The 17,502-nt window shown below is 42.9% G+C and overlaps 1 protein-coding gene across 1 annotated transcript in view; it reads left to right on the top strand.

The window, feature by feature from the left end:
* The window catches only part of LOC122564642 (tetratricopeptide repeat protein 28-like), an 85,785-nt gene that overhangs the window by 67,164 nt on the left and 1,119 nt on the right, over positions 1-17,502 (top strand). Inside the window, exons 11-13 of the mRNA XM_043719733.1 lie at positions 1,832-1,998; positions 3,035-3,254; positions 14,479-14,700. Of these exons, the coding sequence (XP_043575668.1) occupies positions 1,832-1,998; positions 3,035-3,254; positions 14,479-14,700 (609 nt within the window). The remainder of the gene's footprint in view (positions 1-1,831; positions 1,999-3,034; positions 3,255-14,478; positions 14,701-17,502) is intronic.

Genomic DNA, 17,502 nt, shown 5'->3' with positions numbered 1-17,502 from the left:
GTGGCAACTGTACCATTCTAGATCAGAGACGGTTACAGAGAGTGGGGAACTCAGCCCGGACAATCACAAAGGTCAACCTCCTATCTATAGAATCCATCTACCAGGCCCGCTGTCAAGGAAAGGCCGCCAGCATTCTCAAAGATCCATCCCACCCTGGCAATGTTTTTCTACAACCTCTACCATCAGGGAGAAGGTACAGAAGCCTGAACACACGCACCAGCTGGTTTCAAAACAGTTTCTACCCAACTGTTGTTAGAATACTGAATGGACTCTCAAACTCTTAACATTCACCTGTACCTGTGTTTTTGTGTTTGTTGCCGTTTACCTATTATTTACTATCTATGCTACTTAACTCTGTGATCTACCTGTATCGCTCGCAAGACAAAGCTTTTCACTGTGCCTCGGTACATGTGACAATAAATTCAATTCAATTCAATTCACTCGAAAGACTGAGCTTTTATGGACCTTTTTTTAAAGTCACTGAAAGTACACCAGGTTTTTTCAAAGACACTTGCAGGCAGTCATTTATATTAAGGTGGAGCTGGCAAGGTAAAGTCATTTAGAATGATACATTTTTATACTGTCATTGGGTGTTATTAAACTTTACATCTTTATTGAATAAGTCTTGATTTAATCATAAACCAGTTGTTCGGTTGTTTATTAAAGAAGCCTGGTTGGTGGCTTTTTATTATGAAATTGATAGATTGGTATGTGTTATAGGCAATGCCAGTAAGCTAACTGCTTGGAATGTTTGAATTTATGGCTGTCAGAAGTTGTGGCTATTTGATACTATTTGGAGTTCAGTTCATTTGAGATCGGAGAGAAATTATCCAAGTCCTCATCATCCACCTGCTTTGGAAAATCTTCTGAGAATCCAATGCAAGGGATGGAAATTAGTAGCTGTTCTCCTGAGAAGCTTCTGGAGGACTTCCTCTCCACATTGAGATCTGATTGAAGTTTTCAAAATCATGAGCTTGCTGGACATAGTAGATAGGTTGAAGCTGTTTCTGCTTGTAAAAGGAACAAGCACCAGAGGGCATTGATTTAGAGTGACTTGCAAACACAGCTCGATTGCTGTGAAGAGAACCTTCCTTGCACAGAGAGTTGTTAGTGTGTGGAGTGCACTGCCTGGAACTGTGGTGGAGGCAGGCTCAATTGAAATATTTAGGAAGACGTTGGATGGTTTCTTTTTGGATTGTAATGGTGTGCAAAGATATGGGAAAAAGGCAGGAAATTGGCACAAGGTAATAAAACCGGACCAGATAATAGAACTGAATACCTCCTCCTGCACTGTCATAATTCTATGATTCTTCGGAATGAGCAGCTTCTGAAAGGATTCCAGTGCTACCATCTGTGGTATGCAAAGTTGGAAAATTTCAATCTTGTCCTTTATTTGTTCAGAAATTAACAATTATTTGGCCAAATATTACTTTTCGTGTAGTTCCTACCTGCAGAGAGAATATATTTTTAATTTTTCTGTTAACAAGAGGCATGTGTAAGATTATTTAGGTTATAGTTTTATCCTATAATATTCTATATTATATGTTAATATGTTTTACATTTTTATTGAATAAGTGTTGTTTAATCATAAATTAATTGTTCTGTTATTTATTAAAGAAATCTGGTTAGTGGATTTGTATTCCAAAATGGATAGATTAGTGTAAATTGGTCATAAATTTAAATTTAGATTCTGACCAGTGGAGTATGAGAAAAAGACAGTGCACTTGCACCACATTGGTCTTTAAAAAGTAGTCTATTATCTATTTAATCTGAATCAGGTGTTTGATATATTTCCCATTCAGCAGACTTCCTCCTTCTCTTTGTGTCTTAGGACCTGTTACAACAATGGGTATGCTGGAGCAGATGGGTGGATCTCACCAGGAACTGTGTGGGCTACAGAATCTGGGACTCATGGACACTGTGAATCACCTTGTCAACTGTACATCTACAAATACCATTGTTGCCAGATCTCCATACTTCATTCCACCATTCAAGCAGGCATGTATCTTCATGGAAGCTACATAGCTGCCCTCAAGCTAGTCCTCGCCACAAAGCTTGTAACAGTATTACTGAGTTGTACAAATTTGTTCAGAGAACCGTGTGATTTTGGAATGCCTTATGATCTCACTCTGATTAAACATTCAATACAAATCTATACTGGTGAAGCTTCTCAGTAGATTCTTCCTCAAACCAGGGTGTAGCTGTCTGTGAGAGTGTAGCCTGACTATACAGACTGGGAGCATGACTCTGGGTCACTGACACTGCTGTTCCTGAGATACATTTGAATACTGTTCAGATAGAAACAAATAATAAAGCTCTAAATTTGATCTGCAACACTTGAAGGTAGTTTTAGACGTTTGAGTAGATGCAAAGTTGATGCATTAATAAAGATCATTAAAGGCAATGAAAAGAAGTTAAAAATCACACACCAGATTATAGTCCAACAGGTTGGACTATAAAATAAAATAACCTGTTGGACTATAACCTGGTGTGTGATTTTTAACTTTGTATACCCCAGTCCAACACTGGCATCTCCAAATAATGAAAAGAAGAGTAGAAACGTTGGTCTTTATTCACTTAGTTAGGTGTCAGCTGTGGCTAAGTGGCAGCACTTAGTCTTGTTAAAATATCAAGGATTCAAGTCCCACTGCGACAGAAAATTTAGATTGACGCTCCAGTGCAGTATGAAAATGTGCTACAATGCCAGAAGTGTTGTCTTTTGCATGTACCATTAAATACAAGATCCCACCTGCCTTGTCAAGTTTTACATAAAATATCCTAAGACCAGTAGAAAGATTATTCTCATTGCACTGGCCCATATTTATCCTTCGACCACCGTCGGTGAACCAGATTATCTGGTCATTGCTGAATGTGGCACCTTGCTGTCCATAATTTAGTTGCTGCCTGTGGCCACATTTCAAGAATATTTCATTGGCTATGTTGCACTTTTACGATGTGTTGAGGTTGTGACAGGCTCTAGAAATGCAGCTACCTGTTTCCTTTCCAGTTTTTTGAAACCTATTTCCACTTTCAGATATTCAGCAAATCCCAGGCACTGGTTGTGGGAAGCCCACATTTCTCTTCACCATTGTCCTTGTGGGGAAGAGTTTGGAAGCCTTGGGGACCATTAATCGGAGCCCAGAAGGAGGTTATCAAAGTGGCTGAGTATCTGCAAACAGAGGCCGTCATGGGCGAGGAAGCAACTAAAAAACGTGTGCTCAGCCAACTTCCGCACATGGCAATCGTGCATATCGGTAAGCAGAGCTTCCAGACCTTGGAGTCTAAAGACCATTGAGCCAGAGCATGATAAATCCTCAAATTTGTATTACCATGGTGCAACGATGACAGTGATCAGCTGGTGCTGTGACACTTTTGCTCACTCAGGTCAAAGTTCATTTGTTGTTGATGGGATAAATGTCTTCTACTGGGGCCTTACATGAAATATAATTAGTTAGGTACAGTAGGTTATATAGGAACACAGGTAGTCAAGAACAGGAGTAAGCTATTCAGCCTCCTGAGCTTATTCCTCCATTCAATAAAACCATGGCTGATCCGCAAGCACATTTCAAATACACGCCTTTACCCCATTTCCCTTAATACCTTTGGATAACAATATCTCAATTACCAGTTCAAACTTCTAGCATCAACTAGTCACTTGGATCTAACCTTCCAATCTGTAACCTGTAGAGATTTCTCATCAAAATGATCATTTTAACGGTCCTGGGAAAAGTGCGGGAAAAATCATGACTTTTTTTCTTGCAGGTAACAGATAACATAGTCAAAAGTGAAACTTAGAGTTCTCATTTGTTCCATAGATGTTCAGCGCAAGATGTGGGAAGAGATCCGTTATGAGTAAACTATAGCCCCTTCCAATCAGAAACTGTATTTTATTCATTCACAGATGTGGGAAGTGTTAGTTGGACTGTCTGTAATTGCCTTTGAGAAGGCAGTGCTGAGCTGCCTCCTTGAGCTGCTGTGGTCAGGTGCTATAGGTGCACCTACAGTGTTGTTAGGGCGGGGTTTCCAGGATTTTGATCCAGTGACACTGAAGGAACAGTGATATATATTTCCAAGTCAGGATGGTTTATGTCCTTAAGAGGAACTTGCAGGGGGAACAGAATGTTCCCATGTAACTGCTGCTATTGTCCCTCTAGATGGTATTGGTGAAGGAGCCTGAGTAAGTTGTTGCAGCGCTTCTTGATGATGGTACCCACTCCTGCCGATAATGTGTGTCAGGATTGAAGGAAGTGAATGTTGTAGCTGCTGGGTGGCTGTTTTGCCTTGGACGGTATTGAGCTTCTTGAATGTTATTGAAGCAGCATCCATCCAGGCAAGTTGAGAGTATTCCATCATGCACGTGACTGGTGTCTTATTAGATTATGAACCAACTTTGAGAAGTCAGAAGGTGTGGCTGTTACAAAAAGAGTTCCAGGATTTTGACCCAGGGACAGTAAAGGAAGGACAGTGTATTTCCAGTATTTCTGGTGCTGTTTGGAATAGATGCATCTGCTACAGGTAGATATGTGAGAACAAGCCCAATTTTTCCCTGCTAGTTTCCTTATTATTTGCTGCATGTTTCCAATTTTCTGGAGTTAGTGTTGCCATTATCACTGGAAGAGTGCTGAAAATCCTGCTCCTGCCATACCTGAGACAGGATCAGATGGATTTGGGTTGTCAGATGGGTGTTGCCTGACATTATTGTAGATTCACAGGACTTCTTGTTCTGACTTTCAGATTTCCAGCTTTTTCGGTGTTGTCATTTCTATTTTATTTAGGAATGCACAGGCTGCCTAGGCCAGTTTTTATTACCATGCCAAACTACCCTTGAAGGTCGAGTGGTTAAGGGTTCCTTCAATAATAAGTTTCAGTGCACTATTTCAGAGTGATCTCATTTGGTTATTTGTTCAAAGGCTGTCGGTGTCGTGTCGTGAGGAGGCTGCAAGGGATTTAGACAGCTTACATGAATGGGCAAGAACATGGAAGATGAAATATAGCATGAATACATGTGAATTTATCCCCTTGCTAGAAAAAAAAAATGATGAGAGATTAGGAAGTTTTACTGTACAAAGAGAGTGGATGGCCTTGTTCGTAAGTCACTGAAAGCTAGGATGCAGGTGCAGTAGGCAATTCAGAAGGCAAGTAAGTATGTTGGCCTTCATCACAAGAGAATTGGAGTGCTGGAATAAAAGCACCTTCCTGCATTTGTACAGAGTAATGGTGAGACCACAACTGTATAGCTATGACCTCTTTATCCAATCCCTTCAATCGTGAGATTGAGTAGAATGGGGGTGTACTTTCCAGCGTTTCAAAGAATGAGAGATTATGCCACTGAAACTTAGGCGATTCTTATAAGATGTAAAAGGGTAAATGTTGACTGCATCTTTTCCCTAGCTGGTGAATCTAGAACCAGAATAGAACACCATTTCAGAATAAGGGACAGGCTATTTCAGATTGAGACAAGGTGGAATTTCAAAAATTTTGTTGAAAATTTTGAAAAACTTAAGGATAGATATGTCCCCGGGTCAGACAGTATATACCCTGTACAGGACTTTGGTTAGGCCACATTTGGAGTACTGTGTGCAGTTCTGGTCGCCTCACTTTAGGAAAGATGTGGAAGCTTTGGAGAGGGTGCAGAGAAGATTTACCGGCATGTTGCCTGGAATGGAGAATAGGTCGTACGAGGATAGGTTGAGAGTGCTAGGCCTTTTCTCGTTGGAACGGCGAAGGATGAGGGGTGACTTGATAGAGGTTTATAAGATGATCAGAGGAACAGATAGAGTAGACATTCAGAAACCTTTTCCCCGGGTACAACAGAGTGTTACAAGGGAACATAAATTTAAGGTGAAGGGTGGAAGGTATAGAGGAGATGTCAGGGGTGGGTTCTTTACCCAGAGAGTGGTGGGGGCATGGAATGCGCTGCCTGTGGGAGTGGCAGAGTCAGAATCTTTGGTGACCTTTAAGCGGCAATTGGATAGGTACATGGATGGGTGCTTAAGCTAGGACAAATGTTCAGCACAACATCGTGGGCCGAAGGGCCTGTTCTGTGCTATATTGTTCTATGTTCTATGTTCTATGCACCCAAGGTGCTTACAGGAATTGAGGGAAGACATTGCTGCACCTTTGGCAATGATCTTTGCATCCTCACTGTCCCCTGGAGTAGTGCCAGATGATTGGAGGGTGGCAAATGTTATTCCTTTGTTCAAGAAAGGGAATAGGCATAATCCTGGGAATTTCAGACCAGCCAGTCTTACGTCAGTGGTGGACAAATTCTTGGAGAGAATTCTGAAAGGCAGGATTTCTGATTACTTGGAAAACCATAATTTGGTTAGAGATAGTCAGCATGGCTTTGTGCGGGGCAGGTCATCCCTCACAAGCCTTATTGAATTATTTGAGGATGTGACAAAACACATTGATGAAGGCAGAGCAGTGGATGTGGCGTAGATGGATTTTAACAAGGCATTTGATAAGGTTCCTCGTGGTAGGCTCATTCAGAAAGTAAAGAGGCATGGGACACAGGGAAATTTAGTTGTCTGGATACAGAATTGGCTGGCCCGTAGAAGACAGAGGGTGGTAATAGTTGGAAAATATTCAGCCTGAAGCTCAGTGATCAGTGGTGTTCCGCGAGGATGTATTCTGGAACCTCTGCTCTTTGTGATTTTTATTAATGACCTGGATGAGGCAGTGGAAGTGCGGGTTAGTAAGTTTGCCGATGACACGAAGTTTGGTGGGATGGTGGATAATGTTGACAGGCTGTTGTAGGTTGCAATGGGACATTGACAGGATGCAGAACTGGGCTGACAAGAGGCAGATAGAGTTCAACTTGGCAAAATGTGAAGTGATTCATCTTGGAAGGTCAAATTTGATTACAGGATTAAAGGCAGAACTCTTGAGTGGAGGAACAGAGAGATTTTGGGGTCTGTGAGAAACAGAGCTCACAATATAATAAATTTCAGTCCAAGTCAAATTCTGAAGCAGCGAATTTTATTGAGACGTTTTTGCAAGAAGGGTGACTAGCAAGTAGCCACCCCGATCCAGAAATTACTCCACAATTTATACAGTTTAATTCTCCGTACTTCCCTGTTTACCTCATTGGCCTTCAAACCTATCAATATTCCTTACTGTGTTCTGCTCCTGCCCAGCTGCGCTCCGCCCTTGTTTACTTCTCCCCCTACTCCAAGCCGGGCCACTCTCACCCCTATCCCTTATTTGTAAGTGACTTGGCTCACTTCAGTGCTGACATGAGGGAAACGCGCTGAGCTTGGCATATCTTGATGCTCTTTTCACCTTATCTGTCTATCTGTAACTGTCTGCATTCCTGTATGCACATTTTAGCGAATGAAAAGTAACTATGTTTTTCTTCCACATAGTTTTCATTCCTGTGTTAGTTTTTATTTTTTTGCCTTACATAAGCAATCATTAATTCAGCTTTTGGCTGATACTGGTGTTATTAAGCAATTATCAATTTGGCTGAAACAATTATATACTGATGTTAATAAACAATTATGTTGCAGAAGTAACATTGCTTTACCTATATCCCACAGGGTCCACATCCACGGATCCCTCAAAGTTGCCACCCAACTTGATAGGGTTGTTAAGAAGGTGTATGGTGTATTGGCTTTCATTAGCAGGGGGATTGAGTTTAAGAGCTGTGAGGTTATGCTGCAGCTCTGTAGAGCCCTGGTTAGACCACTCGGTTGCTTCATAGGAAGGATGTGGAACTTTAGAGAGAGTGCAGAGGAGATTTACCAGGATGCTGCATGGGCATGTCTTATTTAGAAAAGTTGAGGGGGCAAGGGCTTTTCTCATTGGAGTGAAGAAAGATGAGAGGCGACTTGATGTTCAAGATGATGAGAGGCACAGACAGAGTGAATAGTGAGAAACTTTATCCCATGGCGGAAATGGCTATCATGAGGGGGCATAATTTTAAGGTGATTGGAGGAAGGTTTAGGGGAGATGTCAGAGGTAGGTCCTTAACACAGAGAATGGTGGGTGCGTGGAATGCACTGCCAGTAGTGGTAGTAGAGTCTGATACATTAGGGACATTTAAGCGACTCTTGGATAGGCACATGGATGATAGTAAAATGAAGGGTATGTAGATTACTTTGATCTTAGAGTAGGGTAAAAGGATGGCACAACATCTTGGGCTGAAATACCTATATTGTGCTGTACTGTAGATGTTCTATGTTCTAAATGTTACATGGATGCTGCTAGGAAATGCTGACAGAGTAGTTATGTTACTGGAATAATATTCCGAAGGCATGAGTTCAAATCACAATAAGGATTATATGCAGGCAGGTGGGATTTGTTTAGAATGCCATCATAGTTGGCACGGACACAATTGGCTGAAGGGCCTGATCCTGTACATTCTATATATATGTTCTTCACTTAGCGTGGTGAATTGTTGGAATTCTTTATCCCAGAGGGAAGAGGAAGCTCGACTATTAAGCATGATCAAGACAAAAATTGATCGATTTCAGGATACTAATAATATCAAGAGATAAGAAGTTACTGGAGAAAATTGGCATTCAGGTTGATAAAGAACCATGATCTGTTTGAATGGTTGAGCGGGCTCGATGGACTGAATGGATTAGTGGTGCTGGAAGAGCACAGCAGTTCAGGCAGCATCCGAGGAGCAGTAAAATCGACGTTTCGGGCAAAAGCCCTTTAGGCTCTCTGCCTATATTCCTGATGAAGCGTGGAGAGATAAGCTAGAGGAGGGTGGGAGTGGGGAGAAAGTAGCATAAAGTAGCATAGAGTAGCTTCAGGGCAGAGGAAATGACCTGGGACAATTACTCTTTGTTTCCTTTTGCTCCTTCAACTTTGAATTCAATTTGACACATTACCCTGTATTCCATGGGCTTTTACTTTATTGACCTATCTGCCATGTGGGACCTTGTCAAATGCCTTATTAAAATCCATGCAGACAACATCCACTGTACTATCCTCGTTGATCCTCCTTGTCACTTCAGAGGATTCAATCAAATTTGTAAGTCATGCTGAGTATTCCTGACTAGTCCATGTCTGTCTAAGTGGGAGTTTATCCATGGATGTGTAGGTAAAACTTTGATGGATGTGGAAGGCTCCTTTAGGGCCTTGGATAGAGGTGAGGGAGGAGGTGTGTGCACAGGTTTTACAGTTCCTGCGGTGGCAGGGGAAGGTGCCAGGATGGGAGGGTGGGTTCTAGGGGGGTGTGGACCTGACCAGGTAGTCACGGAGGGAACGGTCTTTGCGGAAGGCGGAAAGGGGTGGGGAGGGAAATATATCCCTGGTGGTGGGGTCTTTTTGGAGGTGGCGGAAATGTCGGCAGATGATTTGGTTTATGCGAAGGTTGGTAAGGTGGAAGGTGAGCACCAGGGGCTCCTTCCCCCACCTCACCCTGGGAAATAGCTTAACTCACTGATGTATTAGTTCATAGCTTCCACTCCCTCGACCACACAGCAAAGGCACTGATTCAATCACAATATGAGTCAAAACACTGATATCTGAGCTCACAGATTTGGTGTTTGAATCTGAAAGGGTTAATGCTGCAGAATGTCTTTAGCACCACCCACTATGCTGATGCAACATAGACTTGGGTGCAGAGCAACTTAGGATCTTGATGGAGTGAGATCTAGTCCTCTTCAAATTCTCTAGACCAATGCCTATGGTATCAAGGGGACCTGGAACTAACAGCTAACATATAATAACCTATATCTTGTGAAGTTCAGGAGCCTCTTCTATTTAGACTAGGAAGTGGTTTCTTGTTAGAATAGTAGACTCTCTTATTTCCTGCACTGAGAGAGAATAGTGGCAGCACCCTTCATTGTGAGCAGTGACTCATACAGCATAGAGAGATGGCATGCCTTTATAACAAAGGTCTCTCCAGATAATGGCTTCTTCATTATCCAGGGAAGCCTGTACTGGGAAAGTTAAGGACAGTCTCAATTTGAAAGAAGAAGCATATGTTTTTGGGACGGCACAGTGGCTCCGAGGTTAACACTGCTGCCTCACAGCAACAGGAACCCTGATTTGATTCCAACCTCAGGCGACTGTCGGTATGGAGTTTGCACGTTCTCCCCGTGTGTCTGCATGGGTTTCCTCTGGGTACTTCGGTTTCCTCCCACAGTCCAAAGATGTGTAGGTTGGATGGACTGGGCATGCTAAATTGCTCATAGTCGAGAGTGTGATGCTGGACAAGGCACAGCAGGTCAGGCAGCATCCAAGGAGTAGGAGAATCGACGTTTCGGGCGGAGCCCTTCATCAGGAAGGGCTAAATTGCTCAGTGTTCAGGGATGTGCTGACTGGGTAAATTAGCCATGCAGGGTTATCGGGATAGGGTAGGCGAGTGGGTCTGGGTGAATGCCTTACACAGGGTCATTGTGGATCTGATGGTCGAAATGGCCTGCTTCTTCACTGTAGGGATTCACTGGTTCTGTGTGACAAACATTAGTGTTAAATCAGAATTGGCAAACTTCTGAAAACCAATAAAAGATGATCAAAAATAAACTAAAGAGAAAATAAACTGTGAGAAAAAAACTCGCAAGCAACATAAAATAAAGTAAGAACTTCTTTAACCATATAGAAAAGAGAGAAGCAACGCTGAACATTTGTCGCACCGACCTCTACAGTGCTGAAGCCAGTGCCAACTCGCAGACACCTTCTCCTACTGCCCTTCAACCATGACCTCACCTCCCATCACCAAACCATCATCCCCCACACCATCTACAACCTTACCACGTTTAAGGATCTCCCATCCACAGCCTTCAACCTGATCATCTGTGATCCCTGCACCACCTGATTCTACCTCCTACCAAAGGTTCACACTGCTCCTGTCCCACTGAAGTCATCTCTGCATATATTGACACCCTCCTGTCCCCCTTAGTCCAGGAACTCCCCACCTACGTTCAGGACACCACCCACGCCCTTCACCTCTTCCAAGACTTTTGTTTCCCCGGCCCCCAATGCCACATCTTCACCATGGACATCTAGTCCCCGCACCCATCCATCCGCCACAACCAAGGCCTCCGAGGCCTTCCGTTTCTTCCTCCCATGCCTTCCACTGACACCCTCATTCGCCTGGCTAAACTGGTCCTCACCCTTAACAACTTCTCCTTCTAGTCCTCACACTACCTTCAAACTAAAGCGGCAGCCATGGGCACCCATATTTGACCCAGTTATGCCTGCCTCTTTGTCTGGTACGTGGAACAGTCCATCTTCCACAGCTACACCAGCATCACCCCTTCACCTGATCCTCTGCTACATCAGTGACCGTATTGGCACTACCTCATGTTCTCACGAGGAGGTTAAACAGTTCATCAACTTCACCAACACCTTCCATCTCGACCTCAAATACACCTGGACCGACTTAAATACCTCCCTCCCCTACCTGGACCTCTCCATCTCTGGCGACACTACTAATCACGGACATCAACTACAAGTCCACCGCCTCCCACAGCTACCTAGATTACACCTCCTCCTACCCTACCTGCTGTAAAAATGCCATCCTTTATTCCCAATTCCTCTGCCTCTGCCGCATCTATTCGCAGGATGACCAATTTGACCTTAGGAAATCCCAGATGGTCTGCTCCTTCCAAGATCGCAATTTCCCTTCACCCGTGGTCAACAATGCCCTCCCGCGTATCTCCTCCACTTCCCGCACCTCTGCCCTTGAACCTCACCCCTCCCAACACAAGAAGGACAGAATCCCCTGGTCCTCACCTTCCACCTCACCAATCTCCGTATGAATCACATCATCCTCTGCCACTTCTGCCACCTACAAATGGACCCCACCACCAGAGGCATATTTCCCTCCCCACTCCTATCAGTGTTCCGGAGAGATCATTCCCTCCGCTGACAGAAATTTACTTGTACCTCCATCAATGTCATCTACTGTATCCGTTACCCTGATGTGGTCTCCTTTACATCGGGGAGACAGGACGCCAGCTTGTGGATTGTTTCAGAGAGCATCACTGGGACACCCACACCAACCAACCCCACTGACCCGTGGCTGAACATTTCAACTCTCCCTTGCCCTCTGCCAAGGACATGGAGGTCCTGGGCCTCCTCCATTGCCAAACCCTTACGACCCGATGCCTGGAGGAAGAATGCCTCACCTTCCACCTTGGGACCCTGCAACCACACAGGATCAATGTGGATTTCACCAGTTTCCTCATTTCCCCTCCCCCCACAGTCCCAAGCCTCTGACTCGGCACCACCCTCCTGACCTGTATAGCACCTTTTCTATCTGTCCGCACCACTCTCCTCTCTGACCTATCATTTTCTCGTCACCTTCGTCTACCTATTGCATTCTCAGTTACCCCCCTCCCCCCCACTCCGTTTATCTCTCAGCTCCCCCCCCCAGCCCACAAGCCTCATTCCTGATCAAGGGTATATGCCCGAAATGTTGATTCTCCTGCTCCTTGGACCTGCTGTGCTTTTCCAGCACCACACTCTCAACACTTACCACTGAGATCTGTCAAGACTGTTTCGTTGAGTATATTCAAGGTGGGGATAGGCAGATTTTTAATTACTAAGGATATCAAGGGTTGTATCAAAAAGGCAGGAAAGGAGTTGAAGATTATCAGATTAATCAGCTTTGATCTCATTGAATAATAAAGCCAAATAGGCTACTTCTGCTCTTATGTCTTATGGTCTTATGATCTAAAACTCAGTCTAATGCTGCATTTCTATCGTGGCTTATACCAGTTGGCCCTTGTGAAGGACTTGGTAAATGGATGACTGGCTGCCGGTCATGGAGATATACAGCATGGAAATAGGCCCTTCAGTCCAACTCATCCAGGCTAGCTTGATATCCTAAATAAATCTAGTTACATTCCATATATGCTTCAACCTCTGAGTTAAAAAGTTGCCACTTAAGTCCCTTTTAAATCTTTCCTCTCTCACCTTAAGCCTATAACCTCTAATTTTGGACTCCCCCACCCCAGAGAAAAGACCTCTATTTACCCTAGCCATACCCCTCATGATTTTCTAAATCTCTATAATGTCACCCCTCAGCCTCTGATGCTCCAGGGAAAATAGCCCCAGTCTATTCAGCCTCTCCCTATAGCTCAAACCCTCCAACCCTGGCAACATCCTTGTAGACCTTTCTGAACCCTTTCAAGTTTCACAACATCCTTCCGATAGCATGCAGTATTCCAATGGAGGGTGAAGCGTATATGGAATGGGACTGTCCTGTACAGCTGCAACAGCTACCAACTCTTGTACTCAATGCACTGATCATTAAAGGCAAGCTTATCAAATGCTTCTTCACTATCCTAGATATCTGTGACTCCAATTTAAAGGAGCTATGAATCTGCACTCCAAGGACTCTTTGTTCAGCAACACTCCACAAGACCTCACCATTAAGCGTATAATATACCATTAACCTGCCTGATTTACCTCACATTTATCTAAACTAAACTCCGTCTGCCACTTAACGGCCCATTGGCCCATTTGATCAAGATCCCGTTGTACTCTGAGGTCACCTTCTTTGCTGAGCACTACACCTCCAAGTTCAATGTCTTCTGCAAACTTACTAACCATACCTCTTATGCTCACGTCCGAATCATTTATATAAATGATGAAAGGCAGTGAACCCAGCACTGATCCTGTGGCATGCTGCTGGTCACAGGCCTCCAGTCTGAAAAGCAACTTCCACCACCACCCTCTGTCTTCTACCTTTGAGTCAGTTCTGTATCCAAATGGCTAGTTCTCCCTGTATTCCATGAGATCTAACCTTGCTAATCAGTCTCCCATGGGGAACCTTGTCGAATGCCTTACTGAAGTCCATATAGATCATGTCCACCACTCTGCCCTCAACAAACCTCTTCGTTACCTGTTCAAAACACTCAATCAAGTTAGTGAGACATGATTTCCCACACGCAAAGCCACGTTGACTATCATTAATCAGTCCTTGCCTTTCCAAATACATGTAGATCTTATCCTTCAGGACTCCTATCAACAACTTGCCCACTACCGATGTCAGGCTCACCGGTCTATAGTACACCTTTTCCATACCACCTTTCTTAAAGAGTGGCACTGCGTTAGCCAACCTCCTGGTTTCTGGCACCTCGCCTGTGGCTATCAATGACACAAATCAATGAATTGAAAATTAGACCTGTTCTACAAATTAAAGTAATCTGCTCTGGCAGATAGTGAGGAAGAAAGTCTTCTGACTCTGGAAACAACTGATGGGACAGTGATAAGATTTACTTTGTATCTAATCCATGGAGTATCTGCCTTTGGAGGTTTTGATGGGATAGCGTACAGGGAGCTTTATTCTATATTTAACGACAGGCTGTCCCTGTCCTGGGAGTGTTTGATGGGGACAGTGTAGAGGCAATTTTACTCTGTATCTCACAGCATGCTATACATGTCTTGGGAGTGTTTGATGGGTACAATGGTGTCTTTGACATGGGCAAACAGAAACTGCAACACCAAGGAGTTTGACAGAGTGAGTGACAGAATGCTTCTCTGATGATGATCTTTCTGATGTTGCAGCAACTTATGGAAGCTGGGAGGATGGTGTGTTGGTCTTTACCCCACACCCACCTCCAGTTGCAGGAGAACTAGTGGAGGAGCGTTCCTATTTACTGACCATTCCTGAGATCCTTGAGCTGAAATTGAAGGCCAAAATTGTCGTCTTATCCAGCTGTGGAGACGGAGGGATTAATCAGGATCCTGTCGTGCCTTTGGAACTGCCCACTGCCTTCCTCAGAGCTGGTAAGGGTTTGATGTCTTGCTGACTTCTTCAAATTGAATTGTTAACACAAATGAATGTTCCTTAAATGCAGCCCTGAGTTGGATATTGTACAGGAAGCTCAATCTGTTTCGCCTCTTGTTGTGTGTCTGTTTATGATGTGGTTAAGGATTACTCTCAATTTGTGAGATTGTAAATAGAAGATTAATATGTATGTAACATGTCTGTCGAGTTTAAGACTATTGATATACTGTACTGCTACTTGATTAATTGCAGTTTCAGATTGGAAATGAAAGCCAAGTTTAATCTTCATCGGAAACAGCATTAAGGATTGGGAGTTTTTGCAGCTTGTTCAGTTTCATTGCAAAATCTATGCATACTGCCTTTCATTTTATATTATATTTCAAGTTATATTAACTTGGTCACCGTTGCACAGCAGTTGAGAAATGTACAGAAGAGCTGTTTGCAGTCTAGGAGTTACAGCATACTGTAAAATGAGGAATTAGGAAGATGTAAAACTGAGTTGCTACAATGCCACCACTATTGGAAGGGTGTAATTATAGCATGGCATGATTGCATAGGCAGTTTCCATTATGAGTTTTGGTATAGACTTTTATTATTTAAAATTGGCCAACCAGAAAGTAAGTTTTGATGGTGTTGATCACAGAGAGCCAGTTAGCATGCCTAAAGTCATGTTGTCGCCATGTACAAAATCCACTGTACAAATTTCATTACAATACCTGTGTTGAGACTATATTAAGTTTATTTTTAAAACTTCTTGCCTCCACTAAAAACAAAATTTCAGTTTGGAGCAGCATTTAGAGAGTTAATAATTTATTAACCATGAAATTAAACGATTTTAAGTATAATATCAGATCGGTGATACTCTGGTTGCGATCCACAGTGTGAGTACTGTGAAGCCTGAGGCTCAGGTTGTTGGGGTAGGTCTCACGTGAGCTAATAGTGCTCTGGAATGTTTTGGGGGCTCTTTCTGCAAATTTCTTTTAAAAGCTGTATGTATTTTAAGTCCTATTAAAGACTGCTAGTTATTGTCACTGCACTGGTTCAAATGGGCAGAGTTTGCAGAGCGTACAGTCTGCCCGGTTCTTCTCACAATTGCAGTTATGATTCAGTGTATGCCTCAGATCCCTGATTTATGTTTTCCAGGTGTTCAGGGCTCTATTTCAGTAGCAACTGGAGCACTAGTGATCTGATACCATTTTCCTGCCATGATTGTCTTGTCTGCCTTAGGCAGATCTATTTAATGTTTGCCAAAGTGAATGAGAAGTTACATTATTATGTGGGAGTTTGCTAGCTCTGTAGAATTGAAGCCTACATATTTGTAAGCAATCCCCAATAAACAACTGCAGCAAGTATAGTTTCTTGATGAAAGGAAAAACAATTTTATTGTCCGTTGTTCTTCTTGTTTGGTCAGGCCTATGGTCAGGTGATTACTGTGGCCATTTTTGAGACCGTGTTTTTCCTTTCTGAAACCGTTTCAGTCCATAAAAGTCCCAGGTATAAACATTGGATGATGGAAGTTAAAAACTGTCCATATTTTCTCAACATCAAGACATAATGATGAAAATAATAGAACATTTATGTATTTTCAAATGTCTCTGGAAAAATAACCAGTATAATTAGTGTACTCTATTTAATTAATCTTTTTTCTTTGGAACTTTTATTCCCAACCTTCCTACAAACTTAGATGGTACAGAACTTTAAAAATTTATGTTAATCATTTGTTGTGCCACTAACTGTCTCGCTCTAATGGGCGAGAAGTCCCGTGATCTAGTAAGATTACAGTGACTTTACTCTTGATGATTTGGAGGAGTCGGTGTTGGACTGGGGTGGACAAAGGTAAAAATCTCAACACCAGGTAATAGTCCAATAGGTTTATTTGGAATCACTAGCTTTTGAAGCACTGCTCCTTCATCTGATGAAGAAGCAACACTTCGAAAGCGAGTGGTTCCAGATAAACCTGTTGGACTGTCACCTGGTGTTGTATGATTTTTAACTTAACCCTTGATATGAGGTGAAGACAACATGCAAGAATTGTAACTGCTAAACGTTATTGCAAAACAGAAAGATTAAATAATACCAAATCTGCAAGAAACAAATTCACTTTGCTTAAGCTTGTAGGAGGCAGTTTGCAAAGTGAACAGCTTATAAATGGAGAATCTTTCAACAAAAGCTACATTAGAGGTTGTGGAGGTCATGGACTACTTTAAATCCTTAAATATTGTGAAATACAAACAGAATGTACGAGAAATACTCAGCAGGTTATACAACATCTGTAAAGAGAAAAGCCAAGTCACTCTATTTCAGAAATATGCAAATCAAGAATAAAAATAGAAAGTACAGTATATACAGAAGCTCAGACAGCATCTGTGGAGAGAGGACGATTTAAAATTTCAGGTAAACATTGTTCTTCTTCAGAACTGGAGGAAATCAAGTTCAGAAATCTGTTGGGCTATTATACCATTGAAATGGTAGGGTGGGCCAATGGGCTGAGAAGTGGCAGATGGAGTTTAATTTAGATAAATGCGAGGTGCTGCATTTTGGGATAGCAAATCTTAGCAGGACTTATACACTTAACGGTAAGGTCCTAGGGAGGGTTGCTGAACAAAGAGACCTTGGAGTGCAGGTTCATAGCTCCTTGAAAGTGCAGTCGCAGGAAGATAGGATAGTGAAGAAGGCGTTTGGTATGCTTTCCTTTATTGGTCAGAGTATTGAGTACAGGAGTTGGGAGGTCATGTTGCGGCTGCACAGGACATTGGTTAGGCCACTTTTGGAATATTGTGTGCAATTCTGGTCTCCTTCCT

Source organism: Chiloscyllium plagiosum, chromosome 30 (genome assembly GCF_004010195.1).
Source record: "Chiloscyllium plagiosum isolate BGI_BamShark_2017 chromosome 30, ASM401019v2, whole genome shotgun sequence".
In the NCBI taxonomy this organism is placed as follows: Eukaryota; Metazoa; Chordata; class Chondrichthyes; order Orectolobiformes; family Hemiscylliidae; genus Chiloscyllium; species Chiloscyllium plagiosum.
Note: the sequence above shows the minus strand (reverse complement) of the source record. Positions and strands in the feature narration are given on the sequence as shown.